At 56.7% G+C, this 27,400-nt stretch overlaps 1 protein-coding gene across 4 annotated transcripts; it reads left to right on the forward strand.

The window, feature by feature from the left end:
- The first annotated feature begins 3,658 nt into the window (after window positions 1-3,658).
- Window positions 3,659-27,359, forward strand: GRAMD1A (GRAM domain containing 1A). 4 transcript variants are annotated; one of them, XR_009348489.1, is made up of 19 exons: window positions 3,659-3,939; window positions 13,566-13,776; window positions 13,863-13,883; window positions 14,345-14,429; window positions 14,568-14,671; window positions 14,747-14,842; window positions 15,567-15,647; window positions 18,664-18,776; window positions 18,962-19,112; window positions 19,702-19,900; window positions 20,850-20,993; window positions 22,614-22,732; window positions 22,821-22,963; window positions 23,377-23,480; window positions 23,567-23,740; window positions 23,821-23,908; window positions 24,889-25,093; window positions 25,177-25,297; window positions 26,911-27,359. XR_009348489.1 is itself a non-coding variant. In XM_059150616.1 (19 exons), exons 1-19 carry the CDS (start codon window positions 3,674-3,676, stop codon window positions 27,001-27,003), a joined length of 2,421 nt encoding a protein of 806 aa, XP_059006599.1. In that variant the 5' UTR covers window positions 3,659-3,673; the 3' UTR covers window positions 27,004-27,359. The 4 variants fall into 4 exon arrangements, 3 of the variants coding, with proteins under 3 accessions (XP_059006599.1, XP_059006601.1, XP_059006600.1); XM_059150616.1 differs by having other exon boundaries at window positions 24,986-25,093; XM_059150617.1 differs by lacking the exon at window positions 3,659-3,939 and adding an exon at window positions 7,103-7,294 and having other exon boundaries at window positions 24,986-25,093.
- The last annotated feature ends 41 nt before the right edge of the window (window positions 27,360-27,400 follow it).

Here is a 27,400-nt window from a genome sequence, read left to right on the forward strand (position 1 = left end):
GATGGATGGATAGGGAGGTGGATGGATGGATGGATGGATGCTTTATGTCCAACAGAGAGGAATGCAAGGAGACACATAAACGAATGTTCACAGCAGCACTATATTTAATAGCCCAAACTGGAAAGCCCTCAAATGGCCATCAACATAATTGATAAAGTAAGTAGTGGTATTTTCCACAATTTATTTTATCAGTACCATATCCATAGTATATGATATTAAAAATGAACAAATTTCAGCCGTACACAATAGGGGGAATGACTCACAAAGATAATGTCCAATGAAAAAAGCCAAATACAAAAGAACTCAGAGTCTGTGATTCTATTTGTATGAAGTTCAGAAATAGTCAAAACGAAACTCGGGATTTGGGGAATATGTGCATAAGTGGTAAAGCTAAAGAAAAGCCAAGAAAGGGATTTTCAGAGTGGACAGGGTGTACTTTTCTTTGTAGGAAGAAGGAGTTTGATTGGGAAGGCATTTATGGCTTCTAGGGGTGCTGGCAACATGCTTTTTTTGGCCTGGGTGGTGGGTCTGTGGGTTCTTCCTTTATAATTATATATTAAGTCATGGATTTATAGTTTACTTTTATTTTATTTTTTTTAGAGAGAGAGAGCACGGACACACATGCATGCAAACTGGGGAGGGGCAGAGGGAGAGGAGGAGAGAGAGAATCTCAAGCAGGCTCCACACCCAGTGCAGAGCCCAGTGTGGAGCCTGATCTCACGGCCCTGAGATCATGACCTGAGCCAAAATCAAGAGTCGGTCGCTTACCCAACTGAGCCACCTTGGCGCCCCTCTTTTCTTTTCACTGTCTCTCTGAGAAGAAGGACATTCGCCAAACCTAGCGTGGGGATCATTTCACAATATATAGGTCAGTCCTCCAAGCTGTAGAGCTTAAATTACACAGTACACATCACTGTCGGTTATGTCTCAGTAAAACTGGAAAAAAAGACAGGAAAGAACTCTACAAAGAAAAATTCTTTCTCGAAAGTACTTGATGCATGGTGGTGATGCCTACACCCGACAATGCTGTGTTTCCTTGACACCACTGAACCTCACACCTAGAAATGGTTCCGGCGATAACTTCTGTGAGTATCTTGCCACAGTTAAGAAAAATTCCTCAACACCCAGACAGTGACATTAAAACCTCCCTACATTCTTGGAGAGTGACCCCATGTGGGCATTTGGGAAAACTCTCCGTATTGCAAAGATACCAACTGTTGGTTACAGCATGACAATCAGGTTCCCATTGTTTGTTTGTTTCCCCTTGGAACTTGACAAGCTGTCTCTGGTCTAAGAGGAACGAGATAGGAAGCCCTGCTCACCAGACATCAAGATTTCCTTTAATGCTGAAGTAATGATGGCAACATCTCATAGACTCAGGGCTGGACGGAAGATCCACAGAACCAACCTGAGCACCCAGAGACACACATTCCCAGGGTTGGGGGGGACGGGCCATCAGTGGGATGCTGGCTAACCGGGGAGTTGCCCCCCCAAAAACACATCTGGGAACTTAGAGGGCTGCTTTTTTTTTTTTTTTTTAAGATTTTTATTTATTTATTTGACAGAGATCAAAAATAGGCAGAGAGGCAGGCAGAGAGAGAAGGAAGGGAAGTAGGCTCCCTGCTGAGTAGTGGATCCCAGGACCCTGGGATCATGACCTGAGCCGAAGGCAGAGGCTTTAACCCACTGAGCCACTCAGGCACCCCTTAGAGGGCAGCTTTATTCCTCAGAGCAGAAAGCCAGAAACAGCTTGCTGTCCACAGTCAGGGAAGACAGATACAGCTTTGGTGGGGTACTCCCCCAGGGGAAGGCAGCGTTGTAGCAAAATTGTATGAAGGTAACTATCCCTGTGTGGCTGAATCTTAGAAATCACGCTGAGCGAGGAAAGCAAGTCACAGACACCACATGGTGTGGTTCCTTCGCAGAAAGCTCGGGAGCAAGTAAAACTAAAATAATTGTATTGTTTAGGGACGCATACCGACGGGATTTGAAAAATGGCTAAAAATGTGAGGGAATGAGAACTGTCAAGTGAGGGGTGATGGAGAGCCCTGGAAAGGAAGTGGGGTAGGGTGGGCAGGGGCCTAAGGCAGTCACAGGGGTACTCACCAGGGATGTACTGGTTCTCAAATTGGGTGGGGGGCTGTGGGGCTCACCTTGTTAGGCTTTATAACTCAAGTCTGTGATGTAGACACTTTTTGGTAAATGTCAATTATTATGTAATAAAAAGGGGAAAGGAAACGAATAGTGTCCAGACCTAAGCCATGGAGAATACCAGTTTCTACAGACCAGGGAATGGAGAGGGTTGTTCATAAAAATGTCAGCTGGTGCTGCCAGGGAGGGAGAAGGAGAAGAGCCGGAAACTGGGGCATCCCAGAGGCAGAGAGAACCTCCCAGAAGGGTGACGGGTCTCCCAGGTTGTGTCGGAATTCTAAGAGCAGGGCAGGAAGAGGAGGACTGGAAAACGTCCCAGATTTGGTCCCTTAGGGGGCGGAGGCGGGGTTCTGGGGGAATAGTGGGGATGGACAGAAGCTACATTGTGACTGGCTGCCAGCCAACAGGAGAGGTGGGCCAGCAGAGGCTTAGGGCAGTTGAGAGGGAAAGGCAGGCTGGTTGACCTTAGCCTCCACTGTGGGGTGGGTACCCCCACCCCCACTCCATCTCTTCTCCCAGGAACAGCTGGTCAGAGAGGAACACGACTCCGGCCGGACGTGCTATTCTGGACGCAAGGTTGTGACTCTTGGGTCCAGCCAGTACTCCTGGGGGGGAGGGAAGGGCCTGGTCTCTTGTCCTTACTCTGGAAGTCAGAACCCTATGGGGACAGAGGAAACCGTAAGGTATGGATTTTGGGGTGCCTGGGATGGGCCCTGGGGTCCAGTTCTCTTCCACAAGTCGGAGAAACCCTCTCCGGGTCCCAAAGGTCCTTCTTCCCTATTCCCTGGGCAGCCGGGCACCAAGCAGCCCTTTCTGTGTTCTGCTGTGTGGACACAGAGAGACCGATTTGATGTCCCCGGCCCCAGGTGGCTTGTCATACCACAGCCACAGTGCAAGAACTGGCCTCGCTTCCTCCCTGCTGAGGAGGCCACAGCTGGCCACCCTCCCTTTGTTTGCTCTGGGAGGGGTAACTGCTGAGCAAACAGGGAAGGGAAATCCCGGATTCTGTCTCCTCACCGTTACCCAGGCCCGGAGGCCTCTGGCTTCTTCCAGGCCTTGTGCGCGCGCAAGTGTGTGTGTGTGTGTGTGTGTGTGTGTGTAAGGGAGCTAGGGTCACTGGTGTAGAGAAAACCCAGGGCTTGGCCTTGGCGATTGCTCAGACAAAATACCCCCCCCCCCAGGGGCATGATCAGATGGTCCCTGGGCACTACTGTGTACGGGGCCCTGGGCTGGGCACCCCACATGTCAGAGTTCTCTGATGCCGCCCAGCCATCAGAGGATGTGAGCATCAGGATCTCCAGTTTCCAGAAGAGGAAACTGAGGCTCGGGGTCCGGAAGAGAGGACCCTGACAGAGGTGGGAATCCCACCCAGACCTCTCTGACCCTCAGCTCGGCCGGAGCGGTGGGGGAGTGGTTGAGAGGCAGGATTTAACAAGGGCTCCCCCCTTCACTTCTCCTTTTTTCTCCTGCAGCGACTTTGCCATTATCCACGGCCCCCTACTGGGCAGGCGGAGCCCTCCCCATGGCCGAGCTCCTGCCCCAGCTGCCTTGGCCCCCACTGGCTGAGGGTAGCACGGAGGATGCATCAGTGCCCCGGGCCAAGTGGCAGAGCCAGCAGCCAAAGGGTGGTGGGGCAGAGGGCCTGGCCCGTGAGCCCTGGAGGTTCCTGGAGGTGCCCTCCATTTATATCACACCATGCAGTGATGGGGAATCACCCCCGTGCACCCCGACCCCCCAACGCCTGCAGCTGCCGAGGACGCCAGACCCGGACAGTCTGTCCCAGGACAGGTCAGCTGGGTGTTGGGACAAAAAGGAGGTGCTCTCTCCCTCTCTGACACTGCTCCAGGGGGGGCCGACACTGTCCGGGTGCAGGAGCTGAAGGTCACCTGGAACATGGCCTTAGCCCCACATGGGGCCTGACCGGAGGTTGTGAAAGAGGCACATGAACAGAAAGAGGCAACTGGAAACATGTGCTGGGACAAGGGTCCCTGAGCTCTCTGCGCTCCTCTAGACACTGCCTGCTAAGGGGGGGGGGGCACCCCCTTCGGCACACCCCATGTTTTTTAAACTGTGGATCATGACCATTTAAGGACCGTGAAACCAAGGTAGTGCGTTGCGATGAGCACTTTTTCCAAACAGAAACAGGATAGAATTGGAAATACAGTCTGTGAGGTAGTAAGCATAGTTTCCTGCAAATTTTGTGATGTCCCATATATTTCTATATGTCACATAGAGTTTTTGTATTGGAAGCCAGTGTAAAGGGTATGTCTTGCTGCAGCTCATGGCGGCGGGTGGGGGGAGAAGTAAACAAAACTTCTTTGAAGAGACAGCACCCCTGGCACGAGGAGACAGGAGCTGAAGGTTCAAGGCTGCAGGGGGAAAGAAAGAAAGAATATACCAGGCCTGAGTCAAAACACCCAGTGTGGTTTCTTCCAATAATGGATGCTAGATAAGAGTGAAGGTTTATGAACTAGAGCTCTGTGTACCAGCCTAGAGAAGTTTCAGAAACAATGATGATGGAGAAAGCAAGTTGCAAAATGATAGCAGTAGGAGCCTAATAGTGTATCTTTTAAAAGGCATTAAACAATAGGGTATATTGTTGGTGAAGCCATCCTGATATTAAAGCAGCATGGAAAAGTACACAGAAGGAACACACACCAGCTTCAGGGCAGTGGGTACCTTGGGCGCAGGAAAGGAGGGATGGGGAGTTGGGCCTTTGGCTGTGCCTGTAAAAGTTTATTTCTTTTAAAAATGAAAGAAAAGATCTGAAATGAAATGGCAAAATGTCCACATCTATTGGATATGGACGGTAGGGATGACCTTTTTTTTCCTGTTTGAAATAAATAGTCTCTAATTAAAATTTTGTAAGTATTTCAAAAGAAGAAATGGGCCAAGAGAAGTACAGCTGACCCTTAAGCAATGCGGTGTTAGGAGGCACTGACCCACTGTGTGCTGTCAAAAATTCAAGCGTAACTTTTGACTCCCCCAAAACTTAGCTACTAAGAGCCTACTGTTGGCCAGAAAGCTTACCTAGAACATAAGCAATCAATTAATGCATATTTTGTATGTTATCTGTATTATATGCTGTGTTTTTACAATAAAACAAGCTAGAGAAAAAAATGTTTCTAAGAAAATCACAAGACAAAATACATGTGCAGCACTGTACTGTAAAAAAAAAAATCCATGTATAAATGGATTCAAGCATATGTTGTTCAAGGGTCATCTGTATAAAGAGACCAGTGACAGAGGGAGATGGTGGAAGGAGTGCCTCTCTAAGACCTGAGAGAACATCTGTGCAGCAGGAACGGCAAGTGCAAAGGCCCTGTGGCAGGAGTGTGTCTGGCGAAGCTAGGTAAGCTCAGCCATCAGAGTGAATGCAAAAAGGGGAGGAGGAGGCAAAGTCAGAATGGTGACCAGGACCACCCTTGCGCCTTGGGTGGACTTGGCCTAAGGGTGGCCCTTGTCACCACCTTGGGAGGACTTTGCTTTTATCTGGAGTGAGGTGGAGCCACAGGAGGGCTCTGAGCTGGGAGGACCCTAACCTAGCTCTGGGGTTCATAGGTTCTCTCTGGCTGCAGGTCGGGAGCAGACTATAGGAGGTAGGATTGGAAGAGCCAAAGGACTACTGTGCTGTCCTGGACAGGGGCCGTATGAGCCAAGAGTTTAAATTCTGGAGAGATTTTATGCTTGGAGTGGCCAGGGATGGCTGAGAGATTGGATGTGGGTGTGAGGGCAAGAGAGGGGCCAGGAAAGATGAAGTTTGGGGCCTGCCAGTCACCAAAAGGAAGCAGAGTGGGGCTTATTGGGGGACGGGGGCTGCAAAGGTGGGGAGAGAGATGGGAATAGAATTTTTTCAAGCGGTAGGACAGCATGTTGGAGGTAGGGGTGGGGCGCAAGTTCCCGTGCTGGGGTGCCTCTGGCCGAGAGCTGTGAGGTGGGACTCACATTTCCGGGCTTTCACACCAGCAGTCCAGAGACACTAACAGACTCAGACAGTCCCTGCAGGGCTGTGTCCAGCTCTGCAGCCTACCCCGGAGTGACTTGGGCCAAGTCACTTCCCCTCTTTGAGGCAGGGCTTCCCCACCTGTAAAAGGGCTGCAGTCCCCCGCGCTGTCCCGTGGGAATGCCCCTTACCACAGAGTTGGTGAGATCTCCAGGGCCAGAGTGACTTGCCCAAGGTCACAGCACAGTTAAGAGCCAGGGAGGCTGGATTCTAACTTGGTCTGGCTAACGGGGACTGGGACGGTGAGAGGTCCCCAGACCTGGAGGACCTCCTGGGCCAACACTAGGTGAGGGGTGGGTGGGCGGAAACGCACCGGAGGACGGAGGCGGCCTCCAGGTCCCACCCCTTCCCGCCAGCGTTGGTTCCTCGATGCCCATAGCCCCCACCCCTCCGCTTCCCAGAATCTCCATCCAGCCGCCCACCCCACCCCCTCCAACTCGCCCCCCACGCCCCCGCTCCCCGTCTCCGGTTCCAACCCGGGCGGCCGGCAGCTCCCGGCCAGGGGGCAGAAGGGGAGCTGAAAGTACCCTTTCCGAGTATCAGGGGAGAGGGTCGCGGCCCGAGCCAAGGCAGCTGCCATGGCCGCGTTTCATCTGAATCGAATCTGTTTCTCTTTCTGTCCCTCCCTCTCCTCTGTTCACTTCGCTGCCTCCTTCGATTCCCAGCGTCTCTCTTTTCCCTTCCTTTCTCCTGTTTCGGTATCTCCGGCGTCCCAGCCGGAGCGCTCGCCCTCGGTTCCCCGGAGCGCTCGCCCTCCCCCTGCGCCCCCGGCCCTGCGTCTCCAACTCTCACTAGCCGCCTCTCTCCCGCCGGGCCCGTCGGCGCCCCTCCCCCTCACTCCCTCGGTCCGAGGGCCCTCCCGCCGCGCCGCCCCCCTTCCCGCGCGGGCGGGGGCGGCGCCGTGACGCGACGGGGCGGGGGCGGGAAGGGTGAGCTGACGCTGCGGCGGCTCCCGCGGCTCCGGGGCTCTGGCCTTTGTGCGGGCGGCGGGCTGCGGCGGGCGACGCGGGCTACGCGGTCAGGTGGGGGCGGCGGCCCCGGAAGGCGAGGCAGGTGCCCCGCGGGGACGCCCAGCTCAGCCCCGCTCGGCCGGCCCAGCCCTGCGGCCGGGCGCGCCCGCCGCGCCGCATCCATGTTCGAGTAAGGACCCGAGCGGGGGCGCGGCGGGCGGGAGGACGCGGCCGGCTGGTCCGGGGCTGCACGCGCGCCCGGCTCGGGGTTGAGGGGAGGGTGGCGCGACCGGATCCGAGGCGGGAGGGGGGCGGCGGTGGGCGCGACCGGGTGGGGGCGGGGAGGGGGCCGGCGCTGCACTGGGGCCTCGGCGCTGACGGCGGGGGAGAGGAGGGGGCCGACCCAGGCTCGTCACCGCCAGGGCGAGACGCGCCGGGGTGGCGGGGCTTTGGTGGGGGTCCCGGGATCATCCGCGGGGAGCGGGGCCTGCGGGGGAGGGCTCCGGCCTAGCCGGACGCGGTCCGGGAGGCGAAGAGTGGGTGCGAGTCTGACCCCGGGCTTTGGGCCTGGGGTGCAGGCTAGGCGTACACAAGCCCCTCGCTGGCCCGCGCACAGTCCACGGAGCTCGGGAGCAACCCCCATCCCGGCCTGGGCCCCCTCCCACCGCCTCTGTCTGTGGCGAGTCCTGGCGCCGCTGGGGGTGGGGGCTTCGTGGCCGTCCGGCCGGCCTTGTGCCTGAAATTCCCCAGGTCGTGGGGCCGGAATTGACCTCCTCCCTGTCTGGGCCCGCTATGTTTTGGAGTCTCCATTGTAGGTGTCTTGGAAGTGTGTGTCTGCCTGTCTGTATTCCTCCTGTGCATCCTCTGGCTGTGTGTAATTTACGTCAGACTCCATCTGTGGCTCCATGTGTTCCAGTAAATTTCCTGAGTATGTCTGATTGCTGTCTCCAGTTTTGTGTGTGTGTGTGTGTGTGTATGTGAGAGGCTCTGTGTGCGTGGCTGTGACCTTCTGTGGTTGTGTATGTGTGTGATGTGTTATTGCATCCTATCAGACCATGCACGCCTGCTTGTGTGTACACTTCAGATCTCCGAGTGTGCAGAGAGCGGAGATCCTCCCTGGTTGTGCGTGTGTCTGTGAAATTTGCTTCAGATAACATCTGTGGCTCCAGGCCTCTCCGTAAGTTGCCTGTGTGTCCAGTTGTGACTTGGTGGTATGTGGACACAGTGTTTACAGCTATCATCCTTTGTCTCTGTCTGTGCCTATAATTTATCTCTGAACACGTTCACTCTTGGTGCAAATGTAAGTGACTTGTGTGTGTCCCTAGGTGACATTGTGTGTCCAGGGCCTGGATATATGGCTGGAACTGCCTGGGGCTGTGCCTGTAATTTACTTCTGATTACATCTTGGTGTGAAAATTCCTATGTGTCTCCATAATCCGTAGGTGACAGTTCTGTTTGCCTGGGCTTCTGTGTGTATGCAGCGGAGACCCCCGGGGCTTTGTGTGTGTGAGAGCACAAAGAGAGATCCCTTGTGGCTCTCAGTGGGCGCGGGACCCTCTTTCCTGAGACCTCGGGTGTACCCTTGACTGTTCGGAGCAGTAATGACTGCTCACGTTGTTCCCATGCTACAGTTTATAAAGCACGTCTCATGCATTATTTCCATAGCTGGCCACAGTGTTTTTTGTTTTTTTGTGTTTTTTTTTAAGATTTTATTTATTTATTTGACAGAGAGAGATCACAAGTAGGCAGAGAGGCAGGCAGGGGGGAGGGAAGCAGGCTCCCCGCTTAGCAGAGAGCCCGATATGGGGCTCGATCCCAGGACCCCGGGATCATGACCCGAGCCGAAAGCGGAGGCTTTAACCCACTGATCCGCCCAGGCGCCCCTGGCCACTGTGTTTTTAAGCTGTGTCCGTGACCTCCTGGGTCCTTCATGGCTGTGTGAATGTCTGGGTTCTCTGGCGACAACAGAGACTGCTGACCCCTCCGTCCCTTGCCACGTTAGAGCAGTCCTTCACTGTGTCTTCCCCACCAGGCTGTGAACACCAGGAGAGCCGAGCTGACCCTACGGCTTAAATTTATCTACAGGGTACCTGCATCGGCTGAGTTCCTTTGTGACCGCTCTTTTACGTGTATGGCTGTCCCTGTAGAATGTGATTTGCTTTCACCTCTTCTCAGAGACTTTCTTATGGCCATCTGTGTGAATGTCATGTATCTGGAACTTTCTGTGGTTTCTGTGACCCTCTGCAGCTGCACACATGCATCCTGGACAGGCGTGTGTGTGTGTGTGTAACTTCTGGGACTTTGTGGCTGTAGCATACTTATCATGCTGCAGCTGTGTGAATCTTTATTCTAGAATCCTGCGGCTCTGGGTGCAAGGCTGACACACCTGTGGGAGCTCTGCTGTGAGGTGGATGGAGGGGGGAAACTTCTTGCAACGATGGGGAAGTGCCTTTTGCCTATACTGGCTGCGTGGGACCCATACCATGTTTCCCTTAAATGCACACCTGTGTGTGCACTGCCCCTGTTTGACCAGAGGGAGCTCTAGGCCTGTGTAGGCCCAGGAAGTCCGAAGAAAGGTGTCTGCACTGGCAAAACCCTGTTTTCTTCCTAGTCCCTGCCCCCCATAACGGTCCTCCAGCCGCAACGGGCTCCTCCCTTCCCTCTGCAGCAGCCTGCCTGGTTGGGCAGCCTCAGGCCTGTGCCTGCTCTCGAACACTTCCTCTTCCTTCTACAGAAAAGCAAGATCTGGGGGCCATAGGCCCTGCCCTGTCTGTGTGTTATCAGGCCTGTCCTTAGGCACCCTCCTGTAGGCCCGTGGCCGTGGGAGAGTAGGGCAGGTGGAGAAGGCATCTGCATTTCGGGCTAGAGAGGTGAGAAGATGGGGCAGGGGAGGAAAGTGGTCACCCCCTCCTTCAGAACTACTCCTAGCTCACCACTGCCCTCGGGGGAAGCCCAAACTCCTGACCTGGGCCTGAGGGGCCTGGAGGGGGGCGGCCTGTGCCCTCCTGTCCTCCTTCCCCTGCCCTGCTGGCCACCTCACTTCTCAGACCTGCCAGGCTCAGTCCTGTCCCTGAATGCCACACCCCTGTTTCTAACACAGTCTTCCCTTGCGTTTTTGTCTAAGCTACTCTTCATACTCCGGCTGAGCTCAAGTGTGCCCTGCACCCCACCCACCCAGCCACTTAGCCCTCCTTTGTTTCCATGGTCCTCAAACTTAAACGCACTTCCCCATCCTGGGCTCCACCCCCAGAGGTCTACTGTGGATCTCACAAGCCTCAGGGCTGCCTGTGTGGCTCGCGTGGGGGTGCCTGAGCTCAGTGTCTCCATTTGACACGTGTTCTTGTTTTGCTCATCTGGGTTCCCCAACTGGAATGTCAGGTCCCTGCAGGCCAGGACCGTATCTGTTTTGTTCACTTCCGTGTCCCTAGCGCCTGGCGCAGGGCATGTGCTTAATCCGTACTTAGCGTGTGCAGGATGGAGATTGGGGTCAGTGTGGGCCCTGCGCCCTGGGCCAAGGTGTGTGTGTGTGGTCCCCGTCGGGGTCAGCGTTGGCCTCTTGAGCACAGGTGCCCTGGGGCAGGGGCAGGACCTTGGCCTCCGTTTTAGTCCCACAGAACCTACTGATCAAACCAGAGTGCATCTCTCGTGCTGGGATTTATTTGCCCTTGACGTTGAACAACGCAGGGGTGAGGGGTGCTGACCTGCCCTGCAATTGAAAAATCAGTGTATCCCTTCCGACTCCCCCCAAACTTAGCTCCTCATTGTTTACTGATGACCAGAAGCTTATTGATACTGTGAGCGGTCAGTGAACACGTTTTTTGGTATACTATCTGTATTATGTACTGTATTACAATAAAGTAATCTAGACAAAATGGTATTAAGAAAATCATGAAGAAAATACCTTTAGAAGACTGTATTGTATTTATTGAATACGATTTCCGTTTAAGTGGACCCATACAGCTCAAACCTGTGCTGTTCAAGGGTCAGCTGTCTGTTACCTCACTTTCTCCCCCAGTAACCCTGTGAGGTGATGTCATTAGTCCCACCATGGTCAGGAAGAAAATGAGGCACAGGTGCAGACACTTGCCCCCAAGCCACATGGGGAGCAAGTGACTGGGGTTTGCTGAGGGTTGGGCAAGTCTCCCCCTACTTGAATCCCGGTCCTGTGAGGGGAGAGGGGCGCTCAGCCTGTCGGTCCACAGGAGCAAATGGTCCGTGCCCCAGCCTTGTTCTAGATAGTAGGAAGGTGGCTGGAAACATACCCCCACGCCCCGCGGAGTGCAGAGAGGGACAGGACTGCAGGTCAAGTGTCTTAAGTGCTGTGGAAAAAGATGAAGAGGGAGAGGGATTGAGAGGTGGGAGTGTGGTTTGAATAGAGAAGCGAGGAAGCTGACTCAGAGAAGTGTCCACTGAGTAGGAACATGAAGGGGGTGAGGAAGCCTGTCTAGGTAGAGGAACAGGCAAGGGAGGAGCTGGGGAAGAGTGAGCAAGGGGTTGATGAGAGGGTCCAGAGGCTCATTTCCCTCGAGTCAGGTGCAGTGGGCCCGGGGTGGGAGTTTCCCAACCCGACTCAGGCATTCACAGGCCCCCCGCCGGCCACCGGTGGGGAGCAGAGTGGGGGATGGGTGTCAGGGAGACCTGGGAGAAGCCAGCTCCAGGCAAGGGGTGGGGGCGGGGGGGGGGCGTGACAGTGGCCCAGATCACCACCTATTTCATTTATTTACTTACTTATTTTATTCCACAAACTCATTTCCTAAGTGTGACTGGAATGCCTACCCTGGGTCTTGGCCTGGGCAGTACTAGGGACAAAGCAGTGACCAGTACCTTGCTGTCAGGGAGCTCACAGACCTGTGGGGGAAACGGAGCTATTGTTTGACAAGTAACTGCCCAGAAGGAGTCGGGCTGGGGTGGGGGATGCAGAGGCAGAGTGCAGGAGAGTGGTTAGCGACAGGATGGGAGCTGCCAGAGGTCCCTAGGGAGGCACAACTGGAAGCCCTCTCTGAGAGGGAGGGGTAGCAACCAAGAGCCCTGGGAGAGGCACACGAATTCGCCAGACAGGGAAGGCCAGAGGCAGTCCACAGTGAGGGAACAGCATGTGCTAGAGCTTGGAGGCAAGAGAGGGAAGTTTGAGGAGCCCCAGGTGGTCCAGGGACCCCCATCTGCCCCCCTCCCAGAGGTGATGGAGTCCACTGTGGTAGAGTCGTGCCCTGGCTTCAAGCAGCGGTGCATCCTGGGACCGGTGGTTGGTGGCCTCGAGTCCTGGCTTCTACTCCGGGAAGCAGGAATGGTGATACCATCACGTGTCCGGGGTTGCCTGAGGAATACGTAATTGTACGGGGAGCTTGCCAGCGTCTTGGTACGATGCCAGCAAGTGTCCCTCTGCTGCTCCTGCTCTAGCCAGTGCAAGAGCATGCCTGCGGTCACCGATGTTTCTTGAGAGTTCGCTCCGTGTTGGGTACAGTGTTGTGTGCCAGGGACACAGTGGTGACTAAGACCTTAGTTCACAGCCGGAGGTAACAATAGGCAAAATGACTCCAGGTGGTGTGTCCAGTTGGTGTGAAGTGGGCCTTGGGGGCTGGGTCCCCAGGGGAAGAGGAGCATTTGAGCCGAGTAAGACCCTGGTGGGCTGGGATATGGAAGGCCATTCCAGGCAGAGGAAACAGAAGTACAGAGGCCTTGATGTGGGAATGCAGTAGGTGAGCTTAGGGACAAAAGGGCGCTGGGGGTGGGGGAAGCTCAAGTGGAGGGTATGAGCCACGCCAGCGCCTGGGGTGATGAGGTGAGGACTTGGCCTTTACCTGGTGTACAGTGTAGGCCGGAGAGGCTCTGACCAGAAGGGCCCTGACCCAAGTCAGGTTCACAGGCTCCCTCTGGTGTAGGGGGTTGACTGCAGGGGGTGGTGATGGGGACAGGGAACCCAGGGAGACTACTGTGATGTCCTGGGTGGGGGGCGGTGAGGATGGAGGCTGGGACAGGGCGCAGGAGCAGGGGAAATGGGTGTAATGGAAGTAGATTTTGGAGGTAGAGCAGGTGGGACTTGCTAACAGATCAGAAGTGAAGAGTGAACAAGAAGCAAACGAAGCACGTGCTTAGGGTTTTAGCTCCAGCAAGTGAGTGGGGAGGGGCTACTCAAATATTTATGAATGAATTAATAATTTTAAAAATAGCAATCTTCTTGAGAGCTTAACTCTATGCCAGGCGCTACTACAAGCACCTTACACGTAATGATTCACTGAACCACCCCGACAAGCAGACGAGGACACGTACTTAACCACCCATGGGTCCGAGCCGAAGTCACAGACGTGCAGAGTGTTAGGGAGCTGTTCACTCGGTCACACAGCTGGAAGTGGAGTCAAATGGGTGGGTGGGATCCATGGGCTGATATGTGGGCCTCCTAAAACAGACCCGTCCCCATACCCGGCCTGTTTCCCGCCAATGCCCCTCTTTTTCTCCTCCCCCAGCACCACCCCCCACTCCGGTCGGAGCACACCAAGCAGCTCCCCGTCTCTCCGCAAGCGGCTGCAGCTCTTGCCCTCGAGCCGATCCCCACCTGAGCCTGAACCAGGCACCATGGTGGAGAAGGGGTCAGACAGCTCCTCAGAGAAGGGTGGGGTGCCTGGGACACCCAGCACCCAGAGCCTGGGCAGCCGGAACTTCATCCGCAATAGCAAGGTTGGTGCAAGCCCAGTGGGTGGGGAGACGGGGGAAGGGCCGGGGAATTTAGGGGCTCATTCTGACTCCGTTCCTTTTTCTTGCAGAAGATGCAGAGCTGGTACAGTGTAAGTATTGGGCAGGGGGGCTGGAGGGGAGAAAGGTGGGGGACAGGTGCCGGGCTTGGAGCCCTAGGCTGCAGCAGGCAAGGGATTAGGTGCCGGGGTCAGCAGATCTAGGGTCACATCCTGGACTGCCGCTTACTTCCTGTGTGTCCCTGAGTGAGTTGCTTAACTTCTCTGGGTCGGTGTCCGGAGACACTGTCCCAGCCTCACAAAGCCAAAGGGAACTCTTGCTAAGAGTGATGCCAGTGGGTCCCTGGCACAGGCTTACGTGGAAATCAGTAAATGACCGTTTTCCTGCTGGCTAATCTCGTGGGCGGGCTGGGGAAGGCAGCCGGGAGCTAAACTTGAAGCCTCCAAGAGCTGGCCGGGGGCTGAGGAGCCTGAGGGGCTTTTGGGCACTTTGTGGGGCACAAGTAGAGGGGTGTGAACCCCCAGTTGGCTTCTTACCTCCCCACCTCCTCCAGATGCTGAGCCCCACGTACAAACAGCGGAACGAGGACTTCCGGAAACTGTTCAGCAAGCTCCCGGAGGCCGAACGCCTCATCGTGGGTGAGTCCGGCGGCATAGCACCCTTCCCCGGGCTGGGCCCTGGTTCCCTCGCGCTGCCCTCCCGCCTCTCCTGCCTGCGCTGGCAGGCGCAGCGTGTATGACTCGGGTGTCTGCCGTCTCTCCCCTCGGCCGCCTCAGATTACTCCTGTGCCTTGCAGCGCGAGATCCTCCTCCAAGGCCGCCTCTACCTCTCCGAGAACTGGATCTGCTTCTACAGCAACATCTTCCGCTGGGAAACAACAGTGAGCCGACTTGGGGACGAGGAGGGGTGGGCGGACTGGGCCTGGGGCCTCTTCTGACCTGCCTCTCGTCTTCAGATTTCCATCCAGTTGAAGGAAGTGACCTGTCTGAAGAAGGAGAAGACAGCCAAGCTGATCCCCAATGCCATCCAGATCTGCACTGAGAGCGAGAAGGTGAGCCGGAGGACCTGCTGGGGGACTGTGGGCACCGGCCTCAGCCAGCCCCTGCTGCCCCAAGCCCTGCTTATTCTGCACGCTGAGCTCTCAGAATCCCTTGCTTTCTGTCTATTCCCCTGCCACCCCTATTGGCCTGGCCTAGGCTCCCATCACCTCTGACGCAGACCCCCCTGCACTCCCTCGTGTCAGTGCCTGTGGTCTTCCCTCTCCTCACCCCTACCACAGCTGCCCAGGGATCATATTAATAGTAGAATTCTTCCCTCCCACATACCTATCAACTCAGAAGTCCCCTCTCCTTGGAAGCCTTCCCTGACGCTCTGTTCTATCCTGATGATTGTTGCCTCGTGGTCCCAAGATGGCTGCCTGACACCAATGACTCAGACAGGAAGGGAATGGGGGGAGACTTCCCAGCAGACTTCCCTTTGTGGAATTAGGTGATCATCCCTCCTGGTCAAAGGAGACTAGAAGAGTGCTCTGGGCTATGCCTGTTTCCTGCCCTGGACTGGGAGCTTGGGGGCTGGGGCCAGGGGCCATCACCTCATGGGGACGCAGTCTGGTGCCAGGCTAGGCACAGGATAAACATTCTGTAGAGTGAATAAAGGGACGAATGAATGGATACATCAGGATGGAGATCCAGGCACAAAGTGCGGGTGGTGACGGAGCTTCCCCTCGCTCTGACCATGTCTGCCCCCGCACGCTCACAGCTCCCTCTCTCCTGCAGCATTTCTTCACCTCCTTTGGGGCCCGGGACCGCTGCTTCCTCCTCATCTTCCGCCTCTGGCAGAATGCACTGCTTGAAAAGGTGGGTCTGGGTGAGAGTGGATGGGGGATTGAGGTAGGGGGGGATCCTGGAGCCAGGAGATCCAAACTGGGGGAGCTGGAGGGCCCCTTCACTCTCCTCCATGGGCACAGGCCTGCCTTGCCTACAGCTTCCTGCCTAGACTCCAGCAGGGACCACCACGGGCCCCAGTGCCTGGTCCTGCCCCCACCGACCTGTATCCGTGTCTCCGTGGCCCTTGCTTCACCGCCACAAATGCAGAATGCTCTGAAAATGAGAAGGTGCCTTTGTGTGTGCCATAGCAAGGTCCGGCCCCAAGCTGACACAGCTGTTTCTAGTCTATGGCAGAACTCTCTAATAGAATTTTCCACTAAAATCAACGTATTCTCCATCCGTGCTGTCAAATATGGCAGCCGCTGGCCACACGGGCCTGTTGAACTCTCAGAAAGTGGATAGGGTAGCTGGAGATCTGTGTTTTTCACTTCATTTTGATTTGCTTAAACTTAAACGGCTCCACGTGCTTCGTGAACAGCACAGACCTACGTTTACCTCCGTGTGACCGTTCATATGTTTTAGGACAAGAAATATTGACGTGTTCAACTCGGGTGCATCTTAGATGTGATCGTAATTCAACATAAAGTTATCATGTCTGTTCAATATTGAATATTCCAGTGATTCTCAAGCTCTGTAGCTTCCAGAACCCTCTTTAAAATAATGGTAGACTCTCCACAGAGCTTTTGTTTAAGGGGGTTAAATCTACCAATAGTTACTGTATTAGAAGTGGAAACTGGGGAATTCTTAACCACAAGAATACACGAGCACACACTGCATGAGCCCCCAGAAAAAGATAGTGTCACGTGTCACATAGCCTCTGGAAAATTCCACTGTACAGTGGAATAGTGTGAGAATAAAAGTGAAAAAGGCAAGAAGTATCTTATACTACTAGTAACACTTAGCCACACTTATGAAAATAATTTTGGTGGCATGGACCTCCTGAAAGGCTTGGGGGATCCCCAGGAATCCTTGGACCACCCTTGGAGAACCTTTGATATATTGTGCATTGTGTACTAAATATAATATAGTCATCATTATTGGTCCCATGTTACTACGTGCAGTACAGGCACTGCCTCTCTTTCCTAGATCTGCAACTTTCTTAATCTTGACATATGTCTTGCCCCAAGACATTTTGTGTAAGGGCTTTTATTAAACATGGCATATTCCGATGGCCTACTGTGGGCTGGCCCCCAGGCTCCCCAAGCCAGCTGTGGTTGCATGAGTTTGTACAGGTGGCTGCAAGTCACAGAAAGTCACAGAAAACTCAACCACATGTGCTTTAAGCAAAAAGACACTGAATTACTTCCTGAGTAATAATAGTAGCAAATATTTCAGGTGCTGCTGGGTGCCAGGCACTGCTCTGAGCATTACACGCAGTAATTCACTTTGTCTTCACAACCACCCTAGTGAAGCGTGGAGGGATAGCCTTGCCCGTAGTCATGAGGGTTTTCATGTGGCAGAGCTGAGGTTGTGACCCATGGCAGTTAGATTCTGTATCATGCTAATGCTCTCCTCTTACGAGAGGTCTGGAGACAGGCAGCCCAGGGCGGGTTTGAGGGCTCTCCCCCGTACCCCCTATGCCATAAAGACCCCAGCTCTTGTTTATTCTTCCACACTGTCTGCCTTCTGCATGTTGATGTTTTATCCACATGCTTGTTGCCTCATGGTTACAAGATGGCTGCCACAGCCCTTGACATCACGTCCTCCATCACAAAAGTGTCCAAAAGTGAAGGAGAAAATGGGTGGGTAAAAAGGGCACTTTCCTTTTTCAGGGAAGGAAAACCCCTCTTTAAGCCAATTGCTCTTTGCATGTCTTCGGCTAGAACTGGCTAACAGGACCACCTCAGTTGCAAAGGAAAGATGGAAAACTTGGTGTAAACCAGTTATAATTTATCCCTAGGGCTGGGGAAGATTTTCGCCCTGAACAAATTGGGTTTCTGCTGGTGGGGAGGGAGGATGGCTGGATGTCAGGTGGGCATGGTCCATGTCTGCGACTACTGGCTGACAAAACCAAGCAGGCCAAACCTGCTTTCCAGCTGTACCACACTCCTGTCCTGTCCCCTCGGGGGCAGCTCCAGCTGTGCCCATCCTTAGAGGTGATGGTGCTGGAGCAGGAGTCCAAGAGAGGGTCATGGCCTCCAGGGAGAGGGAGGGCAGGGGAGGGTTCAACGTTCAAGCCCTGGAGCCAGACTGCTAGGGTTGGGGTTTCCGCTCCATCACCGAGGAGCTGAGTGACCCAGGGCAAGTCACTGAACGCCATCAGAGAGGGCCATTCCCTACTTCATAGCAGCCAGAGCTGGGCCCAGAATAAGTGCTCGGGCAGATTAGCTCTCCTGAGGCAGGCTTGCCCAGGGGTCAGCTCCAAGATGCAAAAGCAGTCCCCCCACCCCCACTCCCCGGGGGTCACATCTCGCCACTGCCACTGGAGCACCTCTGTGCCTCAGCATCATTGCTTTAAAACAATGATGTTAGTGCTTTATAGAATTGTTCTAGAAGATTCAGTGAGTTTGCCCACAGGGCGCCTGGTAATAACACGGTGGCTGGCTGCCTTGCTGCTGGGCTGTCACTGCACTTCCGTCTCAGGCCTCCAGCCACTGTGGCCAGGAGCACTTAGGAAAGCAGTCCAGGGCAGGACAGCATGGCGGGTGGGAGCGTTGGCTCTGGGGTCCAGCTGCATGTAGAACCCTGAGTTGCCCCAGGTCGCTTGTGGGACCTCGGGCGCGTGACTTCCACTCCCCCGGCCTCATCTTCTCCTCTGTAAGTCTGGGAATGCTACCCTGTGGATGTGAGAGTCTTGTGAGGACCTAAGGGGACAGTCCTGAGCACCCTGAGTCCCTGTGAGGGGGCGGATGGAACTGGAGACTGGAGGGGGGACACTGCTGCCCCCTTGTGGACACCACGGGAATGCTGGCCTGAGGGCTAGCGGGGCTGGGGCTGAGAAGGGCTCTGGGAAAGTGGAGGCCAACCCCATGTTCTGTCTGCCCAGACGCTGAGCCCCCGTGAGCTCTGGCACTTGGTACATCAGTGCTATGGCTCCGAGCTGGGCCTCACCAGCGAGGATGAGGACTATGTCTGCCCCTTGCAGCTGAATGGTCTAGGGTGAGTCAGAGGTTGGTGGCTGGTTCCCGGGGTAGGGGGAGACGACAGGCTCTGTGTGCAGAGCTCCTGGAGTCCCGGGTGGACTGAGGTGGGCATAGAGTCTGGGAAACCAGGTGGGCATAGAGTCTGGGCATAGTGTGGGGTGCAAAGATACAGCAGTCCCATACCCTACCTTTCCCCCACAGGAGCTCCAAAGAAGTGGGAGACGTGATCGCCCTGAGTGATATCACCCCCTCGGGGGCAGCTGACAACAGCCAAGAGCCGAGCCCGGTGGGCTCGCGCCGTGGTCGCATCACCCCCAACCTTTCCCGAGCCAGCAGTGATGCAGACCATGGGGTGAGCAGAGAATGGGGCTGAGAGTGGATGCTGATGGCAAGAGACAGAGGACGGTGGGGGGGGGGGGTGTCAGAGAGAGGAACAGACTGAGAGGTGGTGGTGGGATGGGGAGGGGACCGACAGGGCCAGAGAAGAGGCGGATGGAGGGATAAGGGAGAGGATGGACAGAGGGATGGGATGGAGCTAAGGTGGGCAAAGGAAACAGAATGAGAGAGAGAGGTGAAAGGGCAGAAGACAGGAAGACACTGAGACAGAAGAAGCAAGGCTTGGATGGATGGATGGATGGAAGGAACGATGGACTGACAGAGCTGGACAGACAAGGCACGGAAGGATAGACAGAAGGGCACAAGAGGCATGAGAAGGTTTATGGCCCAGGCACCCAGGACAGGCCTGATAGGGGCTGAGGGGGCCCTCATCTGGGCAGCCCCAGGGCCCCTTGTGGCTCGGCTGGAAGCTTCGTGCACACGCGAACCCCCAGCGTCAAGTTTCCTCCAGTCTCCATCCTTATGGCCAATGTGGGCACACGGGGTGGGGGAGCCCTCAGGCTGGAATGGAGGGGGACAGAGCTGGAGTCAGCCTTTCTCTGCAGGCCGAGGAGGACAAGGAGGAGCAGACGGACAGCCAGCCAGATGCCTCCTCCAGCCAGACCGTGACCCCGGTGGCTGAACCACCGAGCACTGAGCCGACCCCGCCTGAGGGGCCCACCTCCCTGGGCCCCTTGGACCTGCTGCGCAGTGAGGAGCTGTTGACAGACACGAGCAACTCTTCCTCGTCCACAGGGGAGGAAGGTGAGGCAGGTGGCCCCAGGCATTTGCTTTGCTTCCACGGGACAGCCCCTGCTCAGACTGGCGTCAGCATGGGATTGGCTGGCTCCTCGGACTAAAAAGTCCAGGGGGTGCAGGCATTCAGATGGTGCTGTTAGAAATCTGTCTGTCTAGCTCTGGCTCGAAGGCAGCAGAGCGGATGGGTAAGAGCACAGACTGTGAGCCAGGCTGCCCGGGCCCAAATGCTGGCCACACTGCCTCCTAGCTGGGTAACGTGGGCACATTATTTAACGCTTCGAGCCTCATTTTTCTCATCCGAAAAATGGGATTAGCAATAATCCTGCCCACTTCATGGGGTCGATGTTAAGAGAATGAAAGTGAGTTAATGTTTGTAAAGTGCTCAGGCCCGTCGGTGCTGGCTCTTCTTATTACTCTTTCCATTTCCCATTTGCCGGCTTCCTTCTTAGGTAGCCTCCATTCTTGGGTGGAGGGGGGCACAGAGAGCCCCAAAACAGCCTCCCACCACCAAGCCTAGCAGGGAGAAAGCCTGCTTTTCCCACCAGAGGCACCAGAATCTCTAGGGTTGGCTCTGATTGGTCCACCTTGGATCCCAGGCCTGCCCCTGAACCAATCACAGCAGCTGAGAGCCCAGGCTGATTGGGACCATCAGAGGCCTACCCCTGTGATGCCAGTGACAGCAGTCCCCTGGGTCTGGGCGTGTGCTGCTCCATGAACCGATCACAGTGGCTCTGGCTGGCTGAGTGGGGGGACATGTGCCTGCCCTAAAGCCACCCCTGGGGCAGAAAGGGGCCAAGTGGTGCTCCGGTCCGTGTCCACCCCAGCCCGCGAGGATGGGGCTGCCCTTCCACTGCGCGAGGCCTGGGAGTGGAGAGGAGCGGTCACCCAAGGGAAGCGGAGGCACTGCTCCAAGGAGGGAGCAATGCAGCCCCTGCCGTCCTTCCCTGTCCCCCAGCTGACCTGGCCGCCTTGCTGCCCGATCTCTCCGGCCGGCTCCTCATCAACTCCGTCTTCCACGTGGGAGCCGAGCGGCTGCAGCAGATGCTTTTCTCAGATTCGCCCTTCCTGCAGGGCTTCCTGCAGCAGTGCAAGTTTACAGGTCAGGTGGCCGAGCTCCCCTGGCTGCAAGGGAGGAGTGGGGGGCGTGGAAGCAGGAGACCAGCAAGCCCTGCAGAGCAGATGTGGCCCAGGGGATGGTGGGCAAGTGAGAAGCCACATCCGCGAGACCAGACCAGACGGGCTCTGCCTCTTAACTAGCTGAATGGCCTCAGGCAGGGTTCTGAGCCTCTTTGCCTCCATTTCTTCCTCTGTCCATGTGTTAGGAGCATGATAACAGTCCCTGCTGTAACCAGGTCTCCTGAGAGCTGTATGAGTCGATAACTAGACACGTGCTAAGAGCAGTGGTATACAGTAAGCACTTAATAAACGCAAGTTGACAATCACACATTTAGTGGCCGCCCTGTCAGATTTGTACGGAGGCCAGGATAGACGAAGTCTATGATCTAGTGAGAATGACAGTAAACAGACACACAAATAAGTCACAGATGTGCGGGGACAGAGTGCCAGAGGGGAGTCTGTGTCCTGAGGGGTCTCAGGAGAAGCTCCTGGAAGGATGTGATGAAGGAACCAAGGTCTGAAGGAGGAGCTCTTCTGGGGAAAGGCAAGGAGATGGGAGAGAAACCCAGGAGGCCAGCGGGGTATCTGCAAAGGCCCTGAGGCCGGGGACAGACACTGGGAGAATCCCTTGAAGCTGGGCCTCTGTGGCCATGTGTGGTGAGGTGAAGCCACAGTGCCAGGTGGCACAGAAGGGTTCACGGTGGGACCAGCTGAACCGCTCAGGAGGCTGTGGGAGGGATTCAAGCAGGGGAGGGGCTAGTCAGTTAGTCGTCTTTCCTCTGTTTCTTTTTTTGTGTTGATGAAGATGAGTCAGGTAGAATTTTCTGCAGAATGAGAGAGACCGTGCCTTGGTTTGGGGCCCCACAGTCCTCCAAAACTATGCTCATGTCCTGGAGGGACAGGCACATCAGACTGAGGAACTCAGATTCTGTCCGGGGGCCCTGGAGAGCCATGGACTGTTCTAGGCAGGTTATGGGCAGGGGCAGGCTTGGCTTTAAGAAGCTACCCCTGGACCTCAGAGGTGGAGATCGAGACCAGAAACTCAGGGGGGTAGAATGGGACCCTGGGCAGGCAGGGATGGACTGAACGAGGAGCGATGTTCGGTTTAAGTGAACACAAGGAGGAGAGAGTGTCCAGGGCAGGGCCCAGGGCTCTGGAGGAGTCTGGAGTATGGTGAGGCCACCCCTGCACTGGGATCCCGAGAGGAAGGGGGATGCTGAGGCCAGTGTGGGACCTCCTGGGTGTGAGGTGTCTGGGGAACTCCCGAGGGAAGGTGTTCAGGAGGTCACAGGACCCTAGGTCTGAGGCACACAGGAGAAGCCAGGACTGGTACAGAGAGGGAAACTGAGGCTGCAGAAGCGGATGAGATGGCCCCAGGATGAGTGACAAGCATAGGGAAGAGAGAGGTCCCAGCTCAGAGTCTTAACCAACATCTGAGGTTTTAGGGCTCCAGAAGGAAGGATGGGGCACGGGGGCAGGGTAGGTTTGGGGGCGAGGTCCCGGAGCACTAGAATGGTCCAAAAAAGTCTAGTTCCCACAGCCTGTGGGCAGAAGACTGGAGAATGGTGTCCTCATTTTGTCCCTTCCTCCCTGCCTCTCCCAGATGTGACCTTGAGTCCCTGGAGTGGCGACAACAAGTGCCACCAGCGCCGAGTGCTGACGTACACCATCCCCATCAGCAACCCCCTGGGCCCCAAGAGCGCCTCCGTGGTGGAGACACAGGTGGGGCCGGGTGGAGGGCAGAGTGGCAGGCTGGGCAGCCCGGGCTGGCTTCGGGGGGCCCTGACTCCCTCCTCCCTCCTCCCCACAGACACTGTTCCGGCGCGGCCCCCAGGCGGGCGGCTGCGTGGTGGACTCCGAGGTGCTGACCCAGGGCATCCCGTACCAGGACTACTTCTACACTGCCCACCGCTACTGCATCCTGGGCCTTGCCCGCAACAAGGCCCGGCTGCGGTGAGCAGTGGCCCGGCCCCTCCCCTGACAGAGTCCCCTCCCTCAGGGAGAGGTGGCAGAACAGCCCCAGGGCTTTGGCCTGAGCCAACGGGCCCAGAGCTGCAGTCCACCAGGATGGGGAAGGGGGCGAGGGACAGGTCTGGGGGAAGATGAGCTCAGTTTGTGGTGGGCTAAGCTGTCTTTTGGACCCCGGGTGGAGCTGCGGCACAGCAGCAAGACGGAAGAATCCGGGCCAGGTGCGGGCCTAACTGCGGGAGGCACAGGGCATTGCTAAATCTGGGAGACTTGCCAAGGTGTGTCGGTTTGGCCTGTGGGTGACAAGGGACCCTCTCTGAATTGGGGGAAGGAAAGCACCTCCTTGGGGTGATCGGAGTCAGACCCTGACCCCCTCCTCCTGTCCCCCGCGACCCCAGGGTGTCCTCTGAGATCCGCTACCGGAAGCAGCCCTGGAGCCTCGTGAAGTCTCTCATCGAGAAGAACTCCTGGAGCGGCATTGAAGATTACTTCCACCACCTGGGTAGGGGGAGGTCGGCCCGGCTGGGGATGGGGTGGTGGCCCGGCTGGCCGGGTGCAGCCACGCAGAGGCCCCTCCTGCGTCCACAGAGCGGGAGCTTGCCAAGGCGGAGAAGCTGTCCCTGGAGGAAGGTGGGAAGGACGCGCGCACACTGCTGTCAGGCCTGCGGCGACGCAAGCGGCCCCTGAGCTGGAGGGGTCATGGCGACGGGCCCCAGCACCCAGACCCGGACCCCTGCGCCCGGGCGGGCATGCACACCTCAGGTGTGTCCCCTCGGGCCGGGCCGGGGCCCTGGTGGGTGTGCTGGCATGGCTCTGTCTGATGGCACGGTGCTCTCCTTCAGGTTCCCTCAGCTCTCGCTTCTCTGAACCGTCCGCGGACCCAGGCCCTGGGGCAGGCGTCCCCAGCGCCCTGGTTCTCATCAGCGTGGTGTGAGTAAGGGGCCAGGGCTGTGGGGTCAGACAGGCCTGGATCTGCATTCTGGTTGTGTGACCTCGGGCAGGCGTCTGGCCTCTCTGGGCCTCTTTGGGCATCTAGTGGAGTGGGAGTGTGGGCTCACTTTTTAGCATAGCGGAGATGGAGGGAGAAGATATTTGGAATGTGCCCAGTGTGTGGTGGAGAAGTCTGTCCCTGCTGGGAGAGCGAGGCCCTGAGGGCTTTGGGAGGTCAGAGGAGCCTGACAGCCTGGGGGCAGGGAGGGCTTTCTGGGTGAGCAGGCACCCAGAGGAGGTAGAATGAGGGGAACCGGGAAAGATGTGGGGAGAAAGCTGTCATACATCTCAGTCCTATTTTCTGTGTCCAGCCCTAAGCTGGGGGGCACTGGGGACACAGAGCTGACTAGAGACCTGACAGCAGGCCAGGGTGCTGGGGGACAGGGCCGGGACAGGGAAGCTGCGGAAAAGCAGAGGATTCCTGAGCTGAGACCATGGAGGGTGAAGCAGGGACACCCGGGAGCACAGAGGCCAGGGATAGGGGAGGTGGGGACAGACAGGAAACTCTGAGGATGTGGAAGTGAGGTCTGAGCTTCCAGCAGACCCTGCAGGTGAGAGTCAGCTTGGTCACACACTCAGCCTCTCTGGGCCTCAGTTTCCCTGCGCCCAAAGTCCAGAGAGGGGCCATGTGGCACACTCGAGGGGCGGGGCAGGCTCTCACCTCTTTTGTCTTCCTGTTGCTGCCTCCCCAGGATCTGTGTGAGGTATGGCCCTGCTTCCTGCACCCTCCTCCCTTCTCCCCTCAACCCCTAGCTGCAGCCCCTTCTCCTGACCCTGAGTCCCCAGCTCTCCCAGCCAGGCAGCCTGCTGTGGCCATCAGGGGCGAGGCCTGGATGCGATCCCTGACTTTGCTGCTTAGGGACTATGTGACTGTAGGCATGTCAGTCACCCTCTCTGATTCCACTTTCTCCTCTGGAAAGCGGGGTGATCGTGATGCCCCTTTGTGGTTTGGTTGTGTGGGTGCTGACGTTGGAGAGCCTCTGTGTCCAGACGCTGACCTCTGACCCCTGCCCTCAGCCTCATCGTCCTCATCGCCCTCAATGTCCTCCTCTTTTACCGCCTCTGGTCCCTGGAGAGGACGGCCCACACCTTCGAGTCCTGGCACAGTCTGGCCCTGGCCAAGGGGTGAGTGGGGGGCCCGAGGGGGCTGGGGACTTGGGCGGGTCGGGCGAGGCCGCCACCCAGCTCAGGCCCTGCGCCCCTTGCAGCAAGTTCCCCCAGACGGCCACGGAGTGGGCGGAGATCCTCGCCCTCCAGAAGCAGTTCCACAGCGTTGAAGTGCACAAGTGGAGACAGATCCTGCGGGCATCCGTGGAACTCCTCGATGAGGTGCGGCTGTGGGGCTGCAGGGCCCTGGGTTCGGATCCTGGTGTGAGGCTACCTCTGGGCCTCAGTTTCTTCCTCTGTACAAGGAGGAAGCCAGTCCTATTCCTCAGCTCCCAGGGTTGCTGGAAAAATGGAAGAAAGAGGTGGCTCGCAGCCAAGGAAAAATGTCCACGGTGTCTGACTTCAGGCATAGCTGGGGACAGCCACCCTCATGCCATCTCCTGCCTCTGCCCACTGCCAGGGTTGGCTTTATTTGGTGGTATCCTACCCTCCTGCCCTTGACCAAGGTGGCAGCTGCCGCTCCGGCTGACACGCAAGGGGAAGGGCTCGTTCTCACTGGCCGCTGGGCTTGCCTGTCCATCCCTGAACCCATCACAGTGGCTGGGGGGCAGGCGAGGCTTGGTCCTTGAATCCCACTCCCACTAAGGGGTCACATGAGGGTGGGAAAGAGTTCCTCCCAAGGATGCGAGGAGGGTCTCCTCTCCAGAAGGGGTTGCCCCGAACATTGTCTGTAGTGCAGTGGCTGCATCTCTGCAGACGGCCACGTTCAAGTTCCGCTGTGTGACGTTGTACGAGTGACTACACCATTGCCAGCCTTGGCTTCCTCCTCTGTACATGCTGTTACCTCAGAGATGGGCGTGAAGATCAAATGAGTTAACGTTGGAATAGTGCTCGTAGTAAACACTGCGCGTGTCTCTGCGGTTATTAGCCTGAGCCCAGTGCCCGCGCACAGCAGGAGCTCCGTTAATGTGGTGGTGGGTCAGCACAAAGGTCAGGTACTGGGGTGGTACGTAAGGTGGGAGGAGGAGGGGTGGGAAGCGGAGGAGAGGCTGGCATTGGCTGGGTGCCCAAGGATATCAGAGCCCGAGTTGGGGCATGACGGCGAAATTGTGTGTGGTCACTGGAGACCATAACGTGGAACCCACCTCGGGGGGCTTTGTTGCACCCTGAAACCAGGCTGGCGGGGAGATGCTCGTGCTGGGAAGGCTGCGCAGAACAGGGCAGGAGGCGATCGAGGCTGGGGTCACATCACCCAGAGAGAGGGATGGCATGGCCTCCCCATCCTAAGTTAAATGCTGATGATTTTCCTCTTAAATTGCCAAGGACACAGAGTTGACTCCACAGATGCGTTTACCGCAGACTCCGATGGAACTGGGCTGTCCTGTGAGCCAGTTTGCTTCTCCAGGCCAACCTGTGTTGCCCTGCATCTAAGCGGTGGGGGGGGGGGGGGGGGGGGGCGGCGGCTAAGGTCTGAGAAGCCCAGAATTCCCCAAGGTCACACAGCAGGGAGTAAGAAGAGCTCCTGTGCCAAGTGCTAGGTGTTCGGCCATCAGAGCCCTGAACTCATCCTGGGATCTTTCAGCTGGGGAGCCTGGGACAGTTATGGGGCTTGCCCATGACCACCCAGTACATAGCAGGGATGTGCCCGGAACCTGGGCCATTGGGACTCCTTCCTTCACCAGCATCTTAGAAGTTAAACTGGGGGCAGTACGGCTCCACTGTTTTCACGGGGTGACCTTGGTTGGGGACATGATCTCTTTGGAGCCTCCCCAGTTCCTCAACGGCGGGAAACCCTGCCAGCACTCACCTCCCACCTGCCCACTTCTTCCTCCCAGATGAAGTTCTCGCTGGAGAAGCTGCATCAAGGCATCACTGTCTCGGACCCTCCCTTCGACTCCCAGCCACGGCCTGATGACAGCTTCTCCTGAGGAACCTCAGCCCCACGGCCGACCCCCCTAACGGATAGACGGACACAGAGCCTCGGTGGCCACTGCTGGCACGGTGTGAGCGCCGGGAGCCTCCCGCCCACCCCTCCCCGTGGCCCAGCCAGGGGCCACACAGACATGGGGACCACAGAACCGAGATGCACTTTAGACCAGCGTGTGCAAGTCCAGCTGCCGTCACCGGCCCAGCCAGGGAGCTGGCCTGGCCCCCCGCTAACTTATTTTGCCCAGCTGGGGTTGTGGGGGGCGCCTCTGGGGTGCACGATTCCCTCAGCTCTGGGTTTAATGTATTATATTTATTTGGGGCCGACGGAAAGCCCCAATAAAGGGTTGGAAACAGCTGTGGCTGTGCCTGCAGGGTCCCCGGGAGTGGGCGGGGGTC

This window comes from Mustela lutreola, chromosome 16 (genome assembly GCF_030435805.1).
Source record: "Mustela lutreola isolate mMusLut2 chromosome 16, mMusLut2.pri, whole genome shotgun sequence".
Taxonomy (NCBI): Eukaryota; Metazoa; Chordata; class Mammalia; order Carnivora; family Mustelidae; genus Mustela; species Mustela lutreola.